Source organism: Ixodes scapularis, unplaced genomic scaffold (assembly GCF_016920785.2).
Source record: "Ixodes scapularis isolate PalLabHiFi unplaced genomic scaffold, ASM1692078v2 PGA_scaffold2__306_contigs__length_199485367, whole genome shotgun sequence".
Classification (NCBI taxonomy): Eukaryota; Metazoa; Arthropoda; class Arachnida; order Ixodida; family Ixodidae; genus Ixodes; species Ixodes scapularis.
In genome coordinates this window covers 103772352-103789967 of record NW_024609857.1, presented here as the reverse complement: position 1 = coordinate 103789967, position 17616 = coordinate 103772352, and the positions used below count along the sequence as shown (strand labels likewise).

The 17616-nt window shown below is 49.1% G+C and overlaps 1 protein-coding gene across 2 annotated transcripts in view; it reads left to right on the top strand.

Annotated features, from left to right (window-relative positions):
• The window catches only part of LOC8031211 (plexin-A2), a 178517-nt gene that overhangs the window by 111660 nt on the left and 49241 nt on the right, over positions 1-17616 (top strand). For both annotated transcript variants that reach the window (XM_040222894.3, XM_040222893.3), the window contains exon 7: positions 12448-12576. In XM_040222894.3, coding sequence (XP_040078828.1) covers positions 12448-12576 — 129 coding nt within the window. The remainder of the gene's footprint in view (positions 1-12447; positions 12577-17616) is intronic.

Below are 17616 nucleotides of genomic sequence, written 5' to 3'. Positions count from 1 at the left end.
CGCGCGGCGCATCTTTCTTGTCGGGGAATGCCGCTGTTGCTTGGTTCTCCTCAGCTTCTGCGCCTGTCTGGCATTTCCTTATTGCGCACTCTCAGTTTGCTGCCGTTTCGGGGCGAAGCAACAAAGCAGCAATGCGTACCCTTTGTCCGGAATCATGTATACTCGATCTCGAGAGCCGACTAGATTGTGCGCTAAGCTGTAGACGTTTAAGTTACCCGCACAGTATCGTTGCGTTACTGGCTGGAGTACCGGATCGCAATTATTCGAGCAAGTTGTAACTCTGCGCAGGACTGTGCTCTCTCGCTTCTCAGACGTGCGTGTCTCCGTTTGCGCCGTAGTTGGTTACGCCGGTGCGTGGACCGCCTCGTAATTGTTTGGTAGGTAAGAGAATTTACGAATCGTGAAAGGGATTGCTTATATTTATTTATTTATTTATTTATTTAAAATACCCTCAAGGCCATTGGCATTACAGAGGGGAGGGGGGGTTAGTGGCAGTAGTACACTTCGCAGCTCAATCTGAGCAGTATAGATTATTTATGGCAGTCCTAAATAAATGGTCAGGAACAATTGTTGCGATAGATGCGGGAAGGTGGTTCCAATCCACTGAAGTTTTCGGAATGAATGACTCTTGGAATGCATTAGTGTTGCATTTTAGAATGTCCACTTTATACATATGATCAATGCGAGGTGAAATATAAGAAGGTTGATTCAGCAGTCGGTTGTGAAGTAATGACTTAGTATGGTATATCTTATGAAAAAGACATAAGCGAGCTATTTTACGACGTAAATTGAGGTTAGGCAACAATAGGCTAGTTTTCATTGAGCTCACGCTTGCGGTGCGATGAAAGTTTGAGCTCACGCTTGCGGTGCGATGAAAGGTATTTGAAATGAAATATACCGCCTTCGTTTTCTGAATGATGCCCGTGCTATACACGAACTCAACTCTCCTACGTCACGCCGCGGTGGTGGCGCGTCGGTCGCACTTCCGGTCTGGGGCGGTGGGCAGAAGTCGCCGAGCGAGACATGCATTCTTGTGTTCTTTTCGGAGAAAGCAGACAAAAAACCTGCGTTCTCACCAAAATGCTGCGACGGGGACTGTACCAAAAAAGTCCGGAGAGGTTTGAAGATCAGTTTTCATGTGTTTCTTCCCGCTCCGTTCGTCCGAGTACGTAGATAGTAGCCGTGAAAAGGGTAAACCAGACGCTGTCGAACTGCGATTGCTTGTGCGGGCAACACTTTGTGGTCGGTAGATGTATTTGTTTTCTTCCAACATGAACGAGAGAAAACCGCCAAGTTGTCCGGGCCACCCGCGGGTTTTAATGCGTCTTCGAATTCACACGGCCGCATGATCGTTCGAACTTTTGTCTGCTCTTTCGAGCCTCCTTTTTGTCGTCTGCTCGTTCAAACAAAAGCGGCCCGTAGACCAAACTTTGACCCGGTGATTGCAATAAGAAGTAATTGCAGGCCTCAAAAGACTTATGCACGCTCGGTGTAAAGAGTAGATACCAGATATTGATCATTGGTACCAGTGGCCATCACCGACTTGTTACGCTTGGTCTGTTCCCGCTTTCGAATTTCAGTATCGACGTCGATCATCGCCGCTACCTTCTACACTTTTGCAGCACGAGCGACGTCACGACCGAAAATATCTAGAAGAATCTCATCATGGTTTCGGCGTCCATTCTGCGCCGAAACCGCGAAGGAATCGCCGCACGTCAAATTATTTACGCAAAGTTTAGCGGTGTAACGAGCATTGATAATTTCGCTCAGGCGATTAAAGTGGTAAGACATTGCTATGAGGACGTAGAATTGACAATTCTATCGCCAAAAACAGTATGCCGACTCACACAGATGCCGACAACGTGTCATTCCAATGGTTTGTTGGCGCGGGACGCGGTGCTTCTTACCCGCACTCAATTGCGCAAGCGTTCGAACTGTCGTCTGCTCTTTCACACTTGTCTGCTTTTTGTAGTCAGCTCGTTCAAACGACAGCGGCCCGTAAACCAAACGTTGACCCGGTAATTGCGATAAGAACTAAGTGCAGGCCTCAAAACACTCTTGAAGGTTGGTTGGGATAAAAAGTGTAAACAGTAGATACAAGAAAATGTTGATCATTGTTACCAGTGGCCATCACCGATTTATAATGTCCGATTCTACTTGCGGTTTTCAGTATCGACGTCCACCATCTCATCCACGGTCCACGCTTTTGCAGCCCGAGCGACGTCGCGACTGAAAATAGCTAGCAGAATCTCATCGTGCGAGTCAGGCTTTAGCGCCCATTCTGCGGTGTCTACGTGAAATGAATCGCCGCAAGTCACATTATTTATTCAAAGTTTTGCCTCGTTAATTTTGCTGGAGCCGCCCAAGTAGTCAGACATTGTTAGGAGGACGTAGAATCAACAATTCCAACGCGAAAAAGGGCACGGGGACTCCCACTGACGCCAAAAACAACGCTATTCAATGGTTTGTTTATCGGCGACGGCGGGCTTCTTGCCCACCGTCCACCGCGCATGCGCGGCACCGGTGGCATACGCTAGGGGCGCTCCGGTTTGTTTGTAAACATGAGTTGGTGTATAGATATAAAACATATTGGGCACTGGGGGAGTCTATACTGCGATACGGTATAATGATTTATAGGCCCTGCTCGTATTATACAAAAAAAAAATTATTCTGCCAAGCGTAGCAAGAAATATTGCACGTGGAACTAAATTTCCTGAACTCGAGACTGATCTAAAAATGCGGTCGCTGCGTATCTTGCCAGTTGACAAATTGTATATCTGCACCATATTAGTACACCATTACCACAAATACACGTTTAAGCAGCCTCCGAAAAAGCAAAGGGTAGCAAGATAGCATGTTTTGTTCTGCCAAGAGTTTTCACAAACTACAATAAAAAGGTACGGATTTGCAGTTATTTATGATTGTTAAGAGAGAAAGAGCTGAGAGAATGATGCATTGACAATTTCGCAACCACTTTTTTTTTTTTTTTTTAATTTGGAAGTAAACTTGTACATCCGTCTGTGTAAGTGTTTGCATCTTGTGGTTTTCAAAGTGTGAAATTTTCAGAGTTCGTAACTTGTTGGGTTTTGTAACATGCAACTTGGATTTTATCTAACATTTCACGGTTTGAAAACTTTTTTTTTCTTTTTTCTAGGCCGGAAGCATTCCGGAACGTTGTTTTGTGTAAGAGTAATAACACTAGTCATAATCATTCCAACAGTGTCCAGGCCAGAGGCACACACGTGCTTTTGCGGGCCTGGGTAATCTATATACTCGTTTATAGTGCAATGAACATGTATCTATGTACCGCAAAATGATATACAAATTTGATTAAAAAATCTAAGGTGCTGATCGTTACCACGATAGCACATTTGCCAGAACTCGGCGGACATTAATAGCAGGCTTGCCGTCTGGATTCATATTACCGAAATTCGTTATATATTTATTTTTATTTTTTAAAAGTTTATAAATTGTATAATTAAACCGAACGTACAATTGATTTAATTAATGTCACTTGTTAATTGCTGATAGTAACTTATCGGTACATGGCCGTTATTGTTTAATAACCCTGTCACTTAAAAACAAATACCAACATTTTATAAGTAGACGTTTCGTCTCCTATGCGGGAGACATCATCAGTGCAGCCTAAGAACACCCTACCAGCAGCCACACGCTTGCTTTGTCCTTCTCTTCATCCGTAGCGCTGCACTGATGATATCTCCGCATATGAGGCGAAACGTAATTGTTGGTATCGTTATACAAGTCCAGGTATTTGTTTTTAATCGTGCATCTCAGCTTTTGGAACATATTTGCATTTAACCCTGTCGCATGGGAAAATTTGTCATTTACATCCAATGTCATTCGATCGCGAATGACATTGCTCCTAAAGACCGCGCCGCACGCACCTTTTTTTTCTTTTTTTTTTTTTTATCTTGTTGAACGCTATGATGGTGGTTAGGCTAATTCAGTTTTGAAAACTATTTTGGCATCGTATTCAAAAAATAAAATTGGGTTTATGAGTCGAAAATGACTTAATAATATTCGAGGGCAATAGTAAGCAGACTGATAAACTGATCTTAATAGCGCTTTTTTATATAGATTTAATGGCTAAAATTTGAAGTAAAATGGGACATCGGGGTTGTTGTCAGGAATTCAGGCTCTGAATACCAAATTTGGAAGGGAGTTTTGTGGGAACCGAATTTAAGTGGAAGTAGGGGGGGGGGTGTCTCGTGTCGTTAATGTTTTAAGCTACCAAAGTAGCTCTTTGGAATTTTTTAAAGTAATAATATTTTGTGAAATAACATTTCGTTTTCATCTTTTTTTATTACAACTTCGCGTTGTTTTTCGCTGCATCTCCGCATCGAGATTACTCAGTCAGGGCGAGATCAACTGCGAATGAGTTCCCCCGATCTCATTTACTCGTAGTAGGGGAGGTCAGATTGGGTGAATTTCATTAAATGTTCCCGTTTGGCGGCGTACAAACGACACGGATGACAGACCTCATTCGCTGGAAATGCCATCAATTTTTCCCTGTGACGGGTAGAACTTGTATGTAATTACCTTTCGTATGATTGATTTTAGGAACAAAATTGCAGGTTTTAACTTTTCATGCAGTCATTAATAGGCTCTCAATTTTAAAATATTGCGAAAAGGCAGCCTTTCAAGTGGTCATCGATTTTCTTTTTATCATTTTTTTTTTTAATTGGCTGCAGAAGTGCTGCTAGACCCATGGCGGTGCAAAACCTAGGCGAGGGAAATTCGTAGTGTATTTGTGACATTTCAGCGGCACCGCCTTCTGACAAGAATATTTTATTGCGGGTTGTCGATCTCCTTGCATAGCAGGTTCGAATCGGCCGAAGTGCGGAGAGTCTGGCCAGAATTGTTCCGGCGAATGTGTACCGTGAAGCTGAGATTTCGACTGGCGTTCTCAAGTAATCCTCACGCGTTCGCTGGGCGCTCCAGATGCCCTTCGTTGTTTTTGTACGTGATCGTCACAAGGGCATCTGTTTTCTTTTGTTTGTCGAGGTTTGCGACTCTGGAATACCGTAGAGGCTGTCGAGACTTTTTGCCACGATACCTGCGAGCGAGGTCGTCTCGTCTCACCCTTGTATTTAGGCAAGATGTGAACGTACTGCATGTATTTGGTTGGTTATCTTTCCTTGTCAGTCGTTGCGTCGGAATTCTCGCGCGGCGGACCATGGGGGAGGGGGGAAGGGCGGGTCGGGTCGGGCCTTTAAAGATTGGATGCCGAATCCCTGGCAATAAATTCCCTCGTTATTTTTCGCTTTTTTTTTTTTAAACAAATATATATGTATATGTAGTTTTTAATTACGCGGAAGAGGGCCATCCCTCCGATCCACTGAACTTACGACATTCCATCCATTGTGGACTTTGCTGGAAATTGAGTTCGCCAAGAAAATAGCGGGGGTCCGTGAACTTTGCCTCTCATCCCCACCCACCTCTCTTAAAGATTTTTCTTTTTGGCGCTTTGTTTTTATTTTTGTACACGTATTTGCGTTCGTATCTTCGTGTGCCCCATTCTCTTTGCACCAGGCGATCCCCAGGGGATCCCCAGGGGCGCTAGCCTTCCCCATCTGCGAGATGTGCTGCCCAACTCGCGGCTGGAGAATGTCATCGGCCCCCGGAATCGGTCCGATAAAAGGCGCGGGAATTGGCGGCTACTATGCGCCACCGATGATGGATCGTGGCCGCATCTGTACTCCCCCCTCGACCCTCCTTTCTGCGGGCAGGCTTCGCCGCTTTGACTGCCGCCCCGGTCCTCCGCCAGAGTCGTACCGCTACGCGGCGTCTCTTTGCGCTACTTCCCGGACACGCTGCATGACTGTGCACGCCGCAGGTGTCTTTGCCGTCACGCCGCCCGGGAGAGTGCGAAGGCCCGTTCTTATGCTGCTCTGCAGCGCAGCCCGACTCCCCCCCTTTCGATCGCTGCTCGCCGCCGCCTGTTCCGCGAAGGACCAAGTAACCGATAAACACGAATACAAGTCGGGACCGAGGAACCGGGGCGGTGCGGAGGAGAAACCGATCAATCAATCTGGTTTGAAAGGAGCTGCGGGTTCGTGTGTGATGGAGTTCGGGCAGGAGGCTTCTCCGGACGGCGGCGAGACTGCGTGCTGGAAGGTTCGTTGGCTGTATGGGCGCTCGCTTGCTGGTCCTCTGGCTTTTCCTAAATGCCCGGGCCGCTGCCTCGCCGGTCGACTGGCTCCCTGTTGCTGGTCAGCCCCACCCCGCCCCTCCCTCCTCCATCGATTTGACGCGATATGGCGGGAATGTGGCTGCTAGCAACGGATGCGGCCGTATCGGGTCTGGCTGCCTCGGTTCCGTTCAGTCCGGGAGCTCTGCACTATATCTCGTAAGTGGGCGAGAGGGGAAGAGGAGAGGGAGATGAGAATGACGGGGCTCTGTTCCCGTTCGAGCGCCACGCGTTATTTGGTTCATCTGGGCTGCGATGGCGGTAGCGAGGAGATGGATACGCTGTTTGTTTTCGCTGGAGGGAAGAAGCTGTCCGGCGCTCCGTTGGAGATAGCTGCGCTAATGTTGCTCTACGGAAGTGCGACTGTTGCAATTCCTTTTCCCGGATCGAGGGAATCAGACGCTGACCAATGTGTGTGTCTGGGTGGGGGAGCTGTCGTTGCGGATTGCTATCGGAGAAATTGTGGAAGCGGTACCAATTAATGTTTCTTCGTCGCCCGCGATGGAACGCTGCTCGACATCTGCTCCCGTTCCCCAAATGTCCTTGTTTAAAGATGCCCTGAAGAGGTCCCTGAGATCGGCTAAATATGGCGATGATGCACTCTGCTGGTTCTTAACATCCAAGAAATTCGTAAATCATGACGATATGCGGTCAATTTCCCCCATTGGAAAAAAAAAAAAAAAAAAAAAAAAAAACCGATCGCAATGTTTCCGAGGTCATCTCTGGCGATGGGAGGAGCATGTTCTGAAACCAGGACCACAGTCAGCCAATAGCAAGCGAAGGATCTTCGCGCATCCGACCGGTGGAACCATGGAGTGACATCTCGAATGCGCGCGGCTCCTTACTCATACAGCCGGACTACGATTCAACTCAGCGAGCTCACGATTGAGAGCTGACGACAGGACGCATCGCTGCCGCGGAAGAACACAAACAAACAAGTATAGTGCGCTGTTTTTGAGGCGATTATGGCAGTATTCTGTTCCCTCTCCGCGGAAAATTAACATTTTTCGACTGCTCTTATTCGCTGTTGTCATCTTCAAAAGCATACACATTTGGTGGTAACAGCGTTTGCAATCTTAACGAAATGTCGCGTTTTCATTAGTCACATCTCGTCCTGGTTGCCGGAACAGTTCAATGCTTCTCTCATGGCCGGGGATGACCTCGCTGTGTTCGATCTTTGATTGCTTTTGTAATGGGAAAATCGGCCGCGCATCGCTCTGATTTATAGATTTCTAGGATGCTTAAAGGACCCGCAGAGTGAGCTATCGCCATATTTAGGCCATCTCAGAAACCTCCTCAGGGCACCTTTAAGATGAGCTGTCCATGTTTCCTTGTTTTCTTTCGACATTGCTCATATTTCGTTTAATTTATCGTGTCGCGCTTCCCCCAAAACAAAGTAGTAGAAACACGCCCAAGACGCATCCTTTCCTTCTGTAATTAATTCGGTTCTTCTTTCCGCCTTCGAAGTAGAACGAAATGGCTCTCTCAATGCAAACGTGTCACCTAAAGGAAAGGAAAAAAAAAAAAAAAAAAGAGGGAAAGGGGGGGATTGACTCGGTGTTTTTTTTTTCGCGCGCCCGTTCCCCGCGTCGCAGCCGAGCGATCGCGTGAGCAGCGCTCGAGAGTCGCAGCCATCCATCGGCGGCGATGACTGGCTGCGGGCACGCGCGAACGGCACCGTCGCCCATGAGACGGAAGGCCGGGCAAACGCACACCGTGGTCCGCCCCTGGCGTGCCCGTGCTCGCGCCCTGGGGCAAGGGAAAGAACCGGTCCGCTAATGCCCCGCAATTGCACGGGAAGCTCGCGCCTGGGGTTTCCACCTGTCATGGGCCCGCTCTCGGCCGCCTGCCACACCCGTCGCGCCCCCGGTACATCGTCGTCGTATTCGCGCTCTCCTCTCGAGGAATACGCCTTTTGGGCGAACGTGCCACGGCCTCTTAGTAACGCCCGCCACCATTTGCGATCGCGACTCACTGCCGCTTATTCGTTTTACCCCTCTTTCTGAATTATTCGGGGAAGTTGACGCGTTTATGATTTTTTTTTTAAACTTTATTCCCAGCTTGTTTTACTTGGACGTGGTACTTTCGCGCTTTGGTTCGTGAACGCTTGCACGATTATTGCTCGCGTGTCTGGTTGCGCGTAAGTTTCAACTCGAGCGTCCTCTTGCACGCGACCCGTAACGTTCGCGTTTACGGAGAGCGAGCGGCGCTCTTGGCACGTCGTCTGGTACTTTGGATTGTCCAAGATTTCCCGAAGCTGGTAGAGGCTTCGTGAACGTTTGTCTGGCAGTCTGGAGTTGCTGCTGCTGCGCCACTGACGTCCTAACGGTCATCATCATCTGGCAGTCTAGTCGTCTTCGAGGCCTCGCGCTACATTAGAACACCGTTGTTATTGTTTTGGAGAACGACGTTTGGTCCGAAGTTGACACCGCGACGTTCCATTGGGAGTAACTTTATGGAAAAGTTATCTAACATTGGGATGCTCCGTCCAAACTCAAATAGTTAAGGAGGGTCTTTTCTATAGGAATACAGTATCTGCCCTCGTTGAGACCGTTCCTCTGGTGCGCTCTCGTCAAACGTTTCTGGCATTTATGACGATACATACGGTGTTTTCTGTAGATAGGCATCTGCTTTTGTTGAGACTGAGACCATCGCAGTGGTGTGGTGCTGTGTGTAACGATGATTGTGTATGCCTGCTAATCTGGCACCGAATTGTAGCTGGGTGAAGCGTGGGGTGACGACGCTCAATACCAATTCACGATGTCACTCGAGGCTCACGCAATTCCCACACTTCCGGACTACCGACGTTCACCAAATGTAGTCGTGTGTGAGCACTCTAAAGGAGACCGACTTGATGTATATATTTTCTATCGATATTCGAGTTTATTTTCTTCTTAATACCTAATGCCGGTCGTTATCGTCTCTGACTTGCCTACGCCAGGAAGATAGGTTCTTCCGCCTATTCATCATTCCATTTTCGTCAACAATGCATTGGGAACACACGCACGGCAGCAACGGGCTCTAGGGCGACTCTTCGATCGTCGACCGTACACAGTCACCCGTACAAAACGAGCAAACGAAGACGTCGTTCACTCAAAATCGTTTCGTCGATATCGGAGAACGACGGCAGTAATATGCGCACCTCGCTGGCGGGCGCCGACGATCGTTCCAGCAAAATGCAATACGCGATCCCATCCGAGACAAAAGCAGCGCGGCAAGGAAAGTTCCGGCGTCTGCCATCAGCCCCCAGGAGGAAGAAGCGGCGTCGGCACCTCGCGGCGGCCGGTCCCGTCGCTTGTCATGCACCGCCGAGCATGTTTAATGCAGGAGCGGGTCCGGCCGCTCGACGACGTGACCGGTGTGCCCCCTTTCCTGCGGCGGCCGGCCGGCGCATATTGATCCCCGATTACGGACACCCCGGTTTGGGCGCCACAGCGGCGGGGTTCGCGCAGCGCCGTCTCGGGCCCCGGGCTCGCTCGAGACGGACGTGTGGGGAGGTCCGCGGGCCCTGTGAAAGACACCTTTCTCGGAGGGATAGCCGTTGCACGTGTCGCCTGTGCTGCCGTTTGCTTGGATTGTGCGGATATTGAAATCGGATATTGTGCTTCGCTATCCGGTACTGGAGCGTACCGCTCCCCTAACGTAACGAAATTAGAATAATACGAGGCTTTGGGCCGCGTTGAGCTATACATACAGTAAAGGCTTATTCACACGATGCATCTTTTCAACGCGCCACAGTTTACCGAAACCAAGATTTCGCGAAATCGGCCCGTTCAGAAGTGAAGTTTGACGCGCGAAACCTGTGACGTATTGACTCACGAGAATTTCGCCAAACCTTGTCATCTGCACCGGGAATACCAAGCGTTTCGCATCAAAATGATATGAAGTACGCACAGGGTGAAGAGACAGTCTATTTTATTAATACCACGCACTTCGTCAGATTCGGCTCACTGGGTTTACTAGTCCTACCAAACCCCGGAAAGACCGCGAACGTCAAGGAGCAGGCGGATGATCTCGAAGCATTTCGGACATTTTTGCCCCGGTAATAACGAAAGTTATCCCCAGTTATCATATTTATACGCGGCGCTTGCACTCGTCGCGGCTGTTGATGAATCTGCAACGCGCAACCAACCCGTACTGCTAAGCGCCGTTCACACTTTTAACCGAGTAGGACCCGTACGCACCGCTTCTCCGCTTGTCGCTCGCCATGTTTTTTTTTTTTTTTTTTTTTCGGCTTTGATTTGGATACGGAATCAGCTCCGAAAATCAGATTCCTCCAAAAGCTTGCTCCGCCTCGAAGATCAGACGTCACAGCCAAGTCGAGCGGCCATTGGCAGCGTCCGCGTTTCTCCTTCGGGTGATTGACAGGCCTCGGTGAGGTTTCAGCAAAAAATTGCTCCAGAAGTGAGGAACACGCGCCACTTCTTTCGGAGGCGCGCCACTTTTTCGGTCGCGTTCAGACTGTTTCCTGAAACTCAGCTTCGCGGCACAAGATTCGCCAACAAGATGCATCGTGTGAATAGACGTTAAAGGCTCATTCACATCAGGCCACGTAGCCAAGGGGGTGGCATGGAGCCCAAACTCCCCCCCCCCCCCCCCCAACAAAAAAAAAAAAAAAAAAAAAAAAAAAACTTCAATTTTGTTGGGACCTCCTTCCCCCTCCCCCTCACACAGAATTTTGTCATGGACGCCCCCCCCCCCCCCGGCAACAAAATCGTGGCTGCGTGCCTGATTCACACAATACGTTCGACTACGTTAGAGTACCGTGTTCCCGGGACACCCATGCTTCGTACGAAGCGCAGCAACCAGTTCGAGGGATACCTTTGTACAGTGCTCAGCGAAACGAAATGGATCGTCGGAGTGCGTGGCCTCTCGATAGTAACTGAATATGCTACGACTGTAGTAAGTGTACAGCTGGCGTATACAGTTACTCCACCTTAGAGTAACCGTATGGCTTCGGCCGCCGTTTGGTTACACCTGGGCATCGCTGCGTGCACTCCGCTGGTGCATTTTCTCTCGTTGAGCACTTACGGATGTCCCGTTGACTCGTCCTTGTTTCACAACTTAACGCAAGAAAATGTAGTCGAACGGTACTGTGCGAATGGGCCGGAACTTGTAACGGCGATGGACAAGCGTGCATGTTTTAAACTCTTTTTTTTTTTTAATGAAGCTATTTTGTTGAACTTTCAAAATTTCTCTGGCGCTCAAGTTCCCTGTCCCAGCTCTTCTTTCGACGGCTCTTTACACGAAAAGAAGATGCAGAAAAAGGCGGAAAAAGCTCGAACGTAAACATTTCGGCATTTTATTCGATGTTCTAAGTCTTCGAATGGGTATTTTGAAACTTGGAGGTGTATAGTGTTCCAAGTCCATGGTTTCGGAACTTATTTTCGACCTAGTGTACGCGCACTCGCCCTGTATCTTATGAGCGAACGTGACGCCGTTCCGACTTGTTCGAAACATGTAGGAGCGCAAAAAAGCCTCGGCCCCCGCTTCGGGGAAGACTCTGTGACCCTTTGGCTTCTCTAGCATGACGGTTGCTCGGCGTCATCGGAGTAGACGGGCTGCCCCGTTTCGGTCGCACGTTGCGCTCGATGTAAAACGGTCACGCTCTACGTCGTTTGACAGTTGGTTTCTCCGCCGACCGCTCCGTGCATCCAGAACACATTTGTTCCCCGGGTTGCTTTATTTTTCTCCCTCTCGGAAGTGGTGGTTGCACGCGCTCCGAGATGCCCCGAAAAAGTAGTTCGTGGGCCTTGTGGGCGTATTGCACGATTGTTTTCGAGGAAACACTTAGATTGTTAGATCGTCAGGTGGTGCACGATGTGGTACTAACGCCCCGAATCCGACAGTCGCCGTAGGGCGCTTCTGGCATTTCTGAAGTTCCTCTGTCTTAGAGATTCATTGGAAACGAAAGACGCGATTTAATCATAATAATTAATAATAATAATTGACCTGCGACCCTGTGCCTCATCGTGATGACCACGGGAGTGATGGGGCGGGCGACCATGGTAGAAACGTGTCCAAGGTAGAAAAGGTTGCCTGCTGCTATGACAAGTCTTCCGGCTCCCACTCAGTCGTCGATTCCCCGCTTGCCGCGGACTGCCGTCCCAAGGTGGTGCATTTCACATTGACCGCCTCATTGATTCGATCAACTCTGGAATCATCCCAGCTGGCCATTTCCCATTCGAGTGCGGCGTCCTTCTTTCTGACCGTCTCTGCGCTTCTTGTCGTTGCAGGCCGTGGTGGAGTCCGTGACGAGCGCCTTCGAGTACAATGACGCAGCCATCGAGGAAGGCAAGCCGGTCAACCCGGACATGCTGTTGGACAAGAACGGCGAGCACCTCTACGTCATGACCGAACGCAAGGTGAGCGCCACGCGCTTTTCTGGGAACAGCCGCCTTGCGTGCGGTCGCGCACGCGATATGTTGTACGGAGAGAAAAGAGCAGCAGGCGCTTCGGAGCCTCCAACTTCCTAAGGAACGAAGCATCCAAGTGTTCGGTCAATCCGTCTGACGCTGTCCCCCTACAACGTACTTCTGAAAAGTTTCATACCTCTTCGTCGGCCAGCTTTCCTTCTCCTTCGAGACATCTAAGTGTGTGGTCCCGCTGTGGGCAAATTTAAGACCGCTTTTCGTTAGATGTGTCGCCATTGCTGATAAAACGAACATAGAAAGAAAGCCAGCGTTATCGTCAGGAATGCGCGCTTTTTGGAATTTGTAATCCTCCCACATCCGTCTTGCAGTCGTGCATTAACCCGGATCTTTTTTCTTCCTTTTTTTCTTAATAATCAGGCGCGTATGTTTCATCCGGTTATTAGGTGCTCGGTTCTGGGCGAGCGCGTTAGACGCCGAGGAGCTACTCCTCGCCAGTAAGAGGCTCCGAGTCGCTTCCGTCCGCTTTTTTCCGTCCCGGATGGGAGTGCCGCCCGGGCGACTTTCCCCGCCCCCTCCATCTGACGACGCCGAGTGCCCGAAACCCAGTGCCACGTTTCGCTTGGCGTCACGCCGGCGGAGACTCCGGTCGCAGCTTTCGCTATTCCGCTCCAGCTAACCGTTAAAAAGGGAAGATGGGGCACTTCTGCATTTGAGAAAAAACGCTTGAATTGTGTTCATTTGGCCTTTAGAATAACAGATATCACAATTATATTTCAATGCGACGCGCCGGAGAGCCATAAGAGCAATTTGAAAATAGGGCTGAAGCCCCGCCTCCCTAGCCTTGGCAAGCCAAAAGATCCGTCGATGACGTCACGGACAGCGACTGTCTTTCGCGTTTTTCTCGTGTTTAACAATACTTGCGCGGCAAATGGTTTTGGTATTCGGGTTCACAAGGTAAAAATACGCTAGAATTCACTTCTAACTCATTTTTTTCAAGAAGCTCCGTAGCTTCCCTTTAACTGGTTTGAACAGTGAAGCTTCACTGCGGCTCTGGTGCTGTGAACCTACCCTCGATTTGGGACTTGCGCTTGTGAGGTATTTGCGAGTTTGGGACTATAGCACAATCACCCATTCATGCACCGAGTTCAGTGCCAGTGGTCGACCAGCGGTTGCAGGATGAATTTCGCCGCTATTCTTTCGACCACTGCACTTTGTTTGCGCATCGAATGAAGGGGGGGGGGGGGGGGGGGGTGGTCAGGTGAAACGCCAGGAGTCGGCCGTGCTTTGTGGACTTGTTCGGTGCCCGTAGGGACTTACGTGGGCGGTACCCAGACACGTACGTAATGCGTTACTAGTAACAAGTTTTATTTTTATTTTATTTTTAAGTACCTCCACCCTTTTACGAGTTTATAGCAGGGGTGGGGCAGAAAGCACTATCGTCCTCAGTACAAACAGTGAGGTAGATGGGGCCTCTGCTCACACAAACACATACAACGGGATAAAAGCATTATTTCAACAGCATTGGTACCAGCACAACAGAAGCATCGAACATATTTCACAATATGCCGTTAATCTTACAAACAAAGTTTCCCAGCTCGAGCTCTCTAACACTTCCCGGGAGTTTATTCCAAAATTCAAAACAGTCGGGGAAAGAAAAAAAAAAAAGTATCTAAAACGGTTCAGTGAACAGAAGTATGGGACAATGTTGAGGTGATGGCAACTTCTACTCGAACGTGATTCTTTAAATGACAACTAACGGGAAAAAGGGATGCAATAATTATTTCTTACAATCTGATAGAACATTTTTCAGCGGTCTGCGACTCGCCTAGACCAGAGCAGCTGAAGGCTTGGTTGTTCCCTTTCAAATGATGGGGAAAAACCACGACCATACTGATTACGAATGAAACGTACTGCACGTCTCTGGGCGACTTCCAGTTTATTTAGGTCACCTATCATATGTGCGCATGCCAAACGACAAAACAGCATTTGAGAAGGGGTCGAACTAATGCACTGTACGCTAACGACTTTGTTTAGAAGCAGGCCTGAGCGTTCTCATCGGGTATTCTAGGCGCCGTAATGCCTTAGAGCAGTGGTTCTCAAACGGGGGTCCGCGGACCTTTTGGGGTCCGCGAGAGCAATCTAGGGGTCCGCGAAGCCCTGCCTCATCAGTCAAGCCCGGCAATAAAAGTTGTCTTTTTTCAGTTTAAGACGAAATGTTTCAGTTTTCGGGCGAGTTTTCTGGTGTGTATGTGAATAAGTGAGGTCTAATTCACACTGCAGCTTAGTTATATCCATTAATTAAATCATTATTATATTTAACCTATACCTTTCCTCTCCTCTCACCACGAACGGGGTCCTCCATCACCTCCGCCGATCCACAAAGGGTCCGCGAAACATCGATGGTTGAGAACCACTGCCTTAGAGCATATTATATCAATATGTTTCGTCGAGCTTACATTGCCAGTTAGCGTGACGCCCTAGTACTTGTACTCAAACGCTCGATTACTCTTTTTATACTCAAAAAAATAATCATACAGGGTGATTTTTTTTTTAATTCGAACAGATTAATTACAAAAAAGTCCGTAATAGATGCACTAATGCGGTTTGTGCTGGTGAGTTTACGGCAGTGACGGAACGCGATAGTGATCTAATCATCCGCGTTTTGCCGCTGCTAGCTTTGCGCCTGGTTCACGAGTGGTAACTTTGGCGCGCCCCCGAGTTTCCCGCGAGCTTAAGTCGTTTTTAAAAGAGTTCATTGAGTGGCTTTTAATAACGCTCTTTAAGTATGTAATTGGAACCATATGTTTATTTTCACTAATTAAAAAGTTAATTAACGAATTTTAATTAATTAGCCGACTTATCGCAAACATTAGCCACCCACATAATGTCCCCCTTGCCGTATACCTCACCTGCACTAACCGTATTAGTTCATCTTTACGAATTTCTTGTAATAAATCTGCTCGAATTTAAAAAAAAAAAAAAAAAAAATCACCGGGTATAACAAAGGATATTTTGTATCCTTTCTTATATTTGGTTGAACCATCTAGAATCGTGTACAGACCGAATGTAAACTCGGGGGTTGCCATGGCGGGGAGGGACAGAATCCATTGTCAACTTGGAACTTTAGAAGCAGAAAGAGGAAAACACGGGGGGAAATTACAGATTCACCAGCTCCTCTTGGAGCACAACACACGCTTTCCTTCGAGCGCTTCATAGAACGACTCTTCAGTGTCGCCGAAGGTGTATTCTCAATGAAGCGGGGAAAGATAACTAATGAAAACTTTGAGAGGCAGCTACTGTTTAAGTGCAACGAGTACTGAAAAGGAAAGCAATAAACCATAAAACAAAAACAGTTGTGTCAGAGTAACGAGAAAGGTGACTCGTTACGTTAGAGGTAAAGTAACGCGTTCCTTTTTAGCATCGGTAACGAGTAACTATTTAGTTCTTTTTGAGGGAGTAACGGTATAGTTACTTTTTGGGCTAACCTGTGCATGTCTGGTGGTACCTCGAGTTAGATCGCCAGGTCTAGGCTCGCCGGGGCAGAGTTTTCTGACCACGAGGATGAGCTGTGGTACATCGCGAGTCGGATGGCGTCATATCCTGTAGCGCTCGTACGAGATACAATAGGAGACTGGTCGTTGACCTCTTGCACTGTGCGAGTTTTATTTTTTCGCGGAGGATGGAGCTGTTTTCTCTGCGTGCGCGCAACTCTTCTTACGGCGGGCGATCTTTGTCCGCCGCTACCGAATTGTTGGAGCCGAGATCCTCCCGAAACGTGGAAGAAGGCGCGTCTCGCTCAGTGGACCGAGGCACGCGATGCGTGCGTCGGTCTGCGCTGCTGCGTCCGTCTCGACCGCCCCGCCGCACGCGAGGTTCTCGTCTGCCGGCGGAGGTCGGCACGACGACGGCGTCACGACGGACGGCCGTGTGTACGTGCTGCGAGAGTGAAAGGTTCGGGAGAGAGGGACAGCGGTGAGAACGGCAGGAATGCGGAGGTAAGCAGGGTCCCAAGGAAGACGCTGCAGTGGGGTGCACGCGAGAGGGCTGCCCGACTGCGTCGCTCGGCAGCGAAGCGGCAGAGCGACGAGCGCCGGGAGGCGAAGCAGATCCTCACCGGAGGATTCGGCCGGGGTTCGCGTGATGGATGCGCGGGCACAGCGGCGCCTCGGGACGCCACCGATGCCTCCGGAAGCCAGGAAGGATGGCCGACACTGGAGGCGGAGAAGGGCATGCCAGCTTGGCTGTCCCCCTTCAAGATTCTTTATTATTTTTTGGGGGGAATGGAAAGCAAATTCAGAACAGAACCGATAAAAAAAAAAAATAGCGTAAGAAAAAGCGTCACAAAGAGAAACGAAACCAAACAAAAAACCAACTCGGGCCCGTTGTTGAAAAGTTGCTTCTTCCATGTCAGGTCCTTCTCCTTTCTAAAACGGATTCCGACCGGGATTGGCTGAAGAGTGTGCGGCCATTTCTGCCCCTTCTTGTGCGCCGGTCGCGGTGGGAACGCCCCCATCCTTACCTACCCTCTCAACCGGGGATATCTTTGTTTAAAATCCCTCCGCCTTCTTCACGGGCGCGTAAGCGTTTTTGTTTCGCTTTGGCTCATAAGTTTAGTTGCGACGTTTCATGGTTTCCAGTGAAAGGAACCCTTTTGATTTTGCATGCCGAAGGCGAGTGCGTCGGGGCAGCGACAGCTGCGGGCGTTTCTGGCGAGCGTTTTCTCGAACGTCCCTTTTGCTGCTTATGGAGCCTTATTTTCTTTTCGGTCGCAGCCTTATTCGCGAGACCCGCTTCTTGCTCTTCTCTCTGCGTCCTTTGTTTCTGACTGTCGCTTTCTCAAATCTCGGAACATTCTAGCGTATTCGGAAAGTGGCACGTTTTTATTTTGTCAGGCCGGCGTTGGGGAGATTTGGAGCTTTGGGGGTTTTGCGGTGGAAAGCACGAAGGAGAAACGGAACGACTGCCGAACGCGGTTTCGGCAATTCGCTTTGGAAACGACAGACGTCCAGGCTGCGCGATATTTGTTCCCCT